The following is a 6,908-nucleotide window of genomic DNA, read 5'->3' as shown; positions in this document are numbered from 1 at the left end:
CTGAAGAATCAACACAAACAACTGGCAAAAGTAACCTTATCAGTTCACTGATCTAGTGAGCCTGTTCAAAAACCGATTAATCCTAATCTGGGATTAAAAACTAAGGTTCTTATTTCTGTCGTTTCGTAAGTATTCATCTCCAGTTTGATATGCCCAAGGTGAAAAATGTTGGACTAAAAAACTGAAAGAAATGACTTTTATTGATAACTTATTTAAGACTGAACACAAAAATTATAGTTAATCCTACGTGTTACCTAATCAATCTTGCCAGTTACCTAATTCATCTCTCCAGTTATTACAATTTCCTTACAAATTCTCAACATGCTCAGCCGATCGTGACATGAGCGAGGCTAGCTGACTTGCTGTGTATTATCAAGGAAGAAGTATCAATACTGAGGTCTTTTTATAACTCGAAATTCAATAAAAAATAAACGTCTTAGCTTATAAGAGTTCTTGATCTTTTGACCGTGCTTATTTCTTTCGTCGAGCGTATATGAAATATCTTCAAGTATTATCCACCTTTACTTCCATACAGGCACTCTAGGAGACCGGCCGGTTTAAAAAATGTGTTAGTTTTGTGTAGCCCTCGTTTTCCCTCTGACCGCTCGAGAACGCCTCTAAAAATGGCCAGTCGGGATTTTGCAAAGGAAAACAATGGATAGTAAATAACAAATGTCCTATAATACATTTTAGTGTGTAGTATAACGATGTTTATTTTTACTAGAACGGTTTGCATTTTGACTCATTGATTCGTCCCTCTGGAACACAAAAATGCTGCAAAACTCGTAGAACTACAAAGATACTTGACCCTAAAATATCTAAAAGGATAAATACGTGACAACATATCAGGGTATCAGTTGCTCCAATAAAGAGATTATTAAAAAAAATTAGTAATTCGAAAAAGCGATTGCATTGGTCAGTAAATCGTTTACGACTGGAAAAATGATTGGACAGTGGAACCCTTGTTGAAGAGTTATCGCATCACACTGTTGATCTGGATTATCACAGACTAAAAACTATCAATGCGATAATATTTTAATGTGCTCAATTCTCAGAAATCAGTTATAGTCGGTATTTCGAGCTTGTATGCGTTGAACTGAGAGGCCATGCAGAGTTCTTTCGAATGGATATTAGGTACTATTTTAAATCGTTTTTTATCACAATTTAATTGGGCTTTTTAATCCGCACCGGCGAAGGGGGGGATAAAAAAAAGGGAGAAAAAAAAAAAGAGGGTGGTGATCCCGTTTACGCAAAAATTTTAAATAAATTACTGCAGAATTCACGAATTTTAACAGCAGAATTCACGAATAGAATTAGAATAGAATAGAATTTTAACAGCAGAATTCACGAATCACGAGTTTTTTCTAGCTATTTTCACGAGCACGGTCTAATTTTTGCCCTATTTCCATGCGTAACGGTCTAATTTTTGTCTTTTTTACCTGTCACGCATAAACCCTTTGCTACCCTCAACAAAAGAACAGAGCCACAATAGCTGAGTAAAACTATTTCCTTTTTTTCCTTTTCTTGAAAGAGGATCAAGATCAAGAGACGCCTAATAGCAGCGTAATGTTTGAAGTTGTTTAAAGCGGAAGTGAATGTACCGGGTTTTTAAGACCGGATACTTCGTTAAAAGCACTTTTAAGAGAACGTTTTTGTTGTTTCTATTGTGCGGCTTGCTCTTGGTTCGCAGTACAGTACACAGTTAGCCAGTAAATGGCGGCACAAGAGTTGTACATGATTTGTTGTTAATTGCATTAGATTAGGTAAGCCCCCAAGGGATACATTTGTTTCTTGGCGGCTTGATTGACTCTTTGTAATCACGATAATGGTGCAGTGACTTTACACCTTGAGCACGAAAGCTAAAAATCTACAGTGAAACGTCCATAAGGATCGCTTAATCGAGAAATAAGTACACCCAGCATTGGGTAACCATTTCGTGCAATCAAATTTTAATGACATGCATCATCGAACCAGTGGTTGGGTTTGCCGTGAGTCACCAGCCAGTTAGCATGACAAAATAGAACAATTAACAACAAGTACATTTTATGTTTTCTTATTAACTCAAACATCAGAAACTGCGAGAAAAATAAAACAAGTAGAGGCAAGAACGCAAAACAAGCAAAGTTCACGGCTGGAACGTTTTTCTTTTTCTAAGAACGCTCTCGAGTCTTCTGTTCCATTACTCATTTCGTCGTGGGATGACATGGTGTCATTCTTAATTGTGGTAATTATATACCGGGATCCCAGTAGATTTGGTTAAGTTATTGTTTTAAGTCACTCAACGAAAGCGGATTTTTGCTTGGCCTGAGTAGGCGGGTATAAAAGAGCAACAAACAAAATATTTGTCCATTCAGGAACGATTCGTAACCAAGCACTAGTGAGCTTATTGAATGCCGAGATGTTTTGGGAATTTCAGGTTTTGCAGAGGTTCTTAGTCTACTCGACACTCGTTCTCATGTTCACCGTGGGATGGATCTTAAAAATTTTCCCATTTTTCAAGTCGATCGTCAGCATCGCGATGTGCAAAATGACCGACACTTCTTTGCCGACGGAGCTTTACTGGGACTCGCTGTTTACCTGGAAAATGCTTCAAAACGTTTACCATTGCCTGCTCGCTGACATGAACAAAAAAGTCCAACTGCACAGCAAAGCCTACAACTCGCCAGTCGTGTCTATCGATGGAAAACGTTGCCACAGACTTTTGGACTTTGCAAGGGGTAGCCGACCACTGGTGCTTAATTTCGGAAGCTCAACCTGCCCGGTATTCATGCAAATGCTGAAAAAGTACCAACAGTTAACGAGCGAGTTTTTAGAAGTGGCCGATTTCGCTGTGGTGTATATCGAAGAGGCACATCCGGTTGATGGCTGGTCATTTAAGGTAACAACAGAATTCTTTCCTTTCTTTTTCCGTGTGCAACCGATTGTGTTTATGTTAAGATTTGAAAAGTCAGTGCAATTTGAATAATTTGTTGTCCTCCCTTGCACATATATTGTTGTTTATTATTGTTCGGCCAAACTTGGAGTAGTGCCACAAATTCGTCACAGGGCCAAAAGACTTCACCAAACAAACTCCAGACATTTTGGCCAGAGGGAAATAGCTAAGTGATTTTCTATTCTTTTTTATCTTAGGGAATCAGCGACATTCCAATGCACCGTACACAAAATGAAAGATGCAAAGCCGCTCAGAAAATGGCCACATCCATCGACCTTTCCGCTTGCAATGTGGTAGTGGACTCAATGTTAAACGCAGCAAACATCGCTTACGGTGCTGTGCCGATACGCTTATACATCGTGCAAAATAGTGAAGTCGTCTATGAGGGAGGTGCAGGACCCATGAAATACCGAATGCAAGAGGTAAAGACATGGTTGCAACATTACCAAACAAAGTTATTACAAGAATGACATTTCACTCTCGGTCTTCGCTGCTGCGACAAACTTGAAGAGTTTCGTCGTTGGTAGAGTAGGAACCACTGACCATAAAAATATTGCGGAGACTGTCCGAAGCAAAAAGTGCTAAGACAATTGTACATTTGTTCATGATTGCCTACAGAATGAAAAAACTTATAAAAGGAGAAACTTGAAAAGACGAATGGAACCTCGGTTTTCAGGTGACCATAAGTAACCTTGGCCTTGTCAAGGAGGCCTTGCCCAAGATTTTAAGCGTTTCCGGCTTGTGGGCACAAGCTACGGTCGAAAGCCAGGATCCCGGTGTGACGAACTCAAAAATGATTTATCTTCTTGTAACATACAAATTGAATGTTTAAAAATTTTCAAGGAGGCTGGCATGCCCAAGTTGACACTGTTTAGAACATTGACCAAAGGATTATATCCTCATATCCTCAAGAAATATTTATTACTGATAACATACCATGATAATTGCATCAACACTTTATAAAATAGAATTAAACGGAAGATGGGATTAGCATCTTTCACGTACTTTACATCTTTGGAAAAAAATGAGAAAAAATCTATTTAATCCATATGAGTTGAAAAATATCTTATTTCATAGCCGTTATATATATCACTTATATATCATACATAAACATAGTTTTTCGTGCTTCTTAGTTTTCAGATTTCTTTCAGTTGAAACATAAAAATGTCCCGCCAATATCTCAAAAGTAAAAAGGATTCGTATTATATTTAATTTGTAGATATGTATGTAGCGTGCAGCTACTATATATTTTGTTTTGTATAAAGATCGACGAACTGACAGACAAATTTTTGTTCACTCGGTATCAGAACTACATTTTCTAAATAAATGAACATCTACATGCACTCATGATTAGGTGTAATTCTTGTGTGGTTAATTCAGTAATCAGGGCTGGTATTTGACCAAGAGGAAGCTAGCACCTCCTAACAAAAAACGCGTGAAGCGGGAAGCTTCATGTTGGGTCAGTTCTAACGACGGATGTTTTGGATTTCACATAAACACATTTTTTTAACTCACTCGCGCCAAAGCAGTAAAAGAAGACATTTGAAAGTTCGAGACCCATTAGGTCCTGTGTTCACATTGTGGTTTTGTGGTCAAACAATACCATTCGCGCTAACTGCACAAAATTCAACGGAAGAGGTGTGCCAGGCTTGAAATGCAGAAATATTCTTTAAACTTTGTGATAAGAAGTTTCTCACAAAGTACGACACGATTTGCTGCGCATCCGTCGATGCATAACATTTGTTGACCGGTGTTTTGTAATGGATGACTGCAAAACACAGGATTCCTTAATAGACCACTGCAATCCGGTTTCTTCTTGAACTTCTCTTAAAAAACGCATTTTATTTAATCGTATTTGTAGTATTGGCTTATGATTAAGCTATTTTCCATGCTAAAAGACCATTAGCTTTTTACCAAACACTATCTTAGAGCGGCATCTTTGTGAACGGACATTCCTACTGTTTAATCAAGTTTATCGTGCTAAGATAATTATCTGGAATACGCCTACGCAGTGTATGGAGGCGTGAAACCAGCAACAAACAACAACATTAACTATTTCTGCTTTTCCTTTGCGGTTTCTTAATTCTCTTTTTTTACCTCCACTTCCATCATCTTCCAAAAGACTTTTACATTATACCTGGTGCGACAAAGAAGCGAAAACTTCAAAGCGGGGTTCTCTTTTAGAAGATTTTGCATTTTTTTCGCTTGGATAGACGTGAAACCCACAACAAACAACAACATTTACGAGTTCTGCCTTTCCTTTGCGGTTTCATAATTCTCTATTTTACCTCCACTCCCATAATCTCCCAGCAAACTTTTACTTTAAAGATGGCGCGGAAATTTAGCAAAAACTTTAAAGCGGTTTTTTTTTTCAGAGATTTTGCAGGGGCTCATGTTGGCCGTTCTGCGCAAGCGCGTGATTAGAATAAGAACCATTTCTGAATACCTTTCAAAACTCGTGCAAGAATTACGATATTATCCAAAGGGTAAGATTGCAGTGTAACTCCGCTGTGATCTAGTAAACACCCTTAGATACTGGCTATCTCTAGCAATGTTAGATACAGCTTTGCATGGTAGCATTGCATGTGTTATTATTAGCGACCGTTTGATCTTAAAAAGTTATGCACGTGTGAGTGCCACGTGCACGTACTTTTTTGTTATATAACTAAATTGTTTTCCAACTTTATTTACTTATATTGCTCGAAACTGGTCATAAAGCGTTTATTATTTGCTTTACCGACCAAATGGGTACAAACATGCATGTGCCATTCCCTACAACTATTGCTTTAGTTCATCGTTCTTGTGGGCTCCGCCTGTTCTCTGGCTTTCTGTTGCGGTGCTGGCACGTCTTTTGTTTGTCTATGTTTCCTTGATGGACTTAGGCAATATTACCGACCGAATGGGCAAAAAACATGCATGTGCGATCCCTACAAACTATTGCTTTGGCTTATCGTTCTTGAGAGCAAGAAAGTTCGCCAAAAAGCTGTTACTAGCTGGCTTTCGTGGGTGAAACGGTGCTAACAAAACTTTTACTAATATAAGTGTCGGGAGGTATTAAGCATTGCTGCTAATTGGGGGCACAACATAAAGGAGATATAAACGTGAAAGTAAAAAAGTAATTTGAAATTGCCCAAATATTTTAAAAATGTATCCTTCAAATTATACATTACTGGATTGGAAGAGTTTTTATTAGGAGCTTTATCACTACACTGAAGAATATGACCTGATTTGGTTTGTAATGAAGGCATATTTGGTATATTTGCTGATGCATTTGTCTGTCGAAAAAGGTTCAACAGGACTTCATAGCCATTGGGTTTGCGTTTTTTGGGGTGAGTTAGTCTGGAGTGGGTTTATCACTTACTTAGCTGGGAGAATTGATCCATATCGATAGAATAAAGATTTGGCAGTCCGGCGGCAATTTTAGAGGTCTGGCTCCGCCCAGCAAGTGCGAGTCACCTAGAGAGCATGTGAAACCGATTTTAAAAATCTCTGCCCGGCCCAGGCCTTATCAGGGTATACTTTATTCAAACTCTGCTATTAAGTAATTGTTGGGGTAAATAGAGAGCAAAAGTAAAAACAGAGTGTGTGAAATATCCAAATCCTGCGTATAATGATGTGTAGGAATTTTCAAGTGGATCAGAGTAAAGCAGTCGGACAATAATATTGTATAAGCCGTTATTTTAATCTCGGACAAATCACAAGTTTCTTAATCCAACAAAGGCCAGTGTCGGTATACCTAGGCGAAGAACACGGAATCTCTCGAAATGACCTTCCTACTGAATACCCACAAATCAGTACAACTTATATAAACATCAAGCTATCAAAAAAATTGTACAAAGCTATAAAACCTTGCAATGAAGTACTAACACGATTAAGACCGTGGGTCAAAGTCCGGGGTTCAAAGTCGTAACTGCTAGACCATGCTTCAGCATTTGAGACAGCTTAAGCCTCTCGTCCCATACTATTGCTCAATCGA

At 38.4% G+C, this 6,908-nt stretch overlaps 1 protein-coding gene across 1 annotated transcript; it reads left to right on the top strand.

Moving 5' to 3' along the window:
- The first annotated feature begins 1,611 nt into the window (after window positions 1-1,611).
- LOC144649467 (thyroxine 5-deiodinase-like) lies at window positions 1,612-3,463 on the top strand. The gene is made up of 2 exons (XM_078508955.1): window positions 1,612-2,878; window positions 3,130-3,463. Exons 1-2 carry the CDS (start codon window positions 2,399-2,401, stop codon window positions 3,400-3,402), a joined length of 753 nt encoding a protein of 250 aa, XP_078365081.1. The 5' UTR covers window positions 1,612-2,398; the 3' UTR covers window positions 3,403-3,463.
- The last annotated feature ends 3,445 nt before the right edge of the window (window positions 3,464-6,908 follow it).

This window comes from Oculina patagonica, chromosome 4, assembly GCF_052425735.1.
Source record: "Oculina patagonica isolate OP01 chromosome 4, crgOcupat, whole genome shotgun sequence".
NCBI lineage: Eukaryota > Metazoa > Cnidaria > Anthozoa > Scleractinia > Oculinidae > Oculina > Oculina patagonica.
The sequence above is the reverse complement of the archived record's forward strand: the minus strand, read 5'-3'. Positions and strand labels throughout refer to the sequence as shown.

Coding starts and splice junctions, on each gene's coding strand:
- LOC144649467 (XM_078508955.1), top strand. CDS start 2,399: ATGTTTTGGGAATTTCAGGTTTTGCAGAGGTTCTTAGTCTACTCGACA. Junction 2,879..3,129: donor TTGATGGCTGGTCATTTAAG/GTAACAACAGAA, acceptor TTTTTATCTTAG/GGAATCAGCGACATTCCAAT.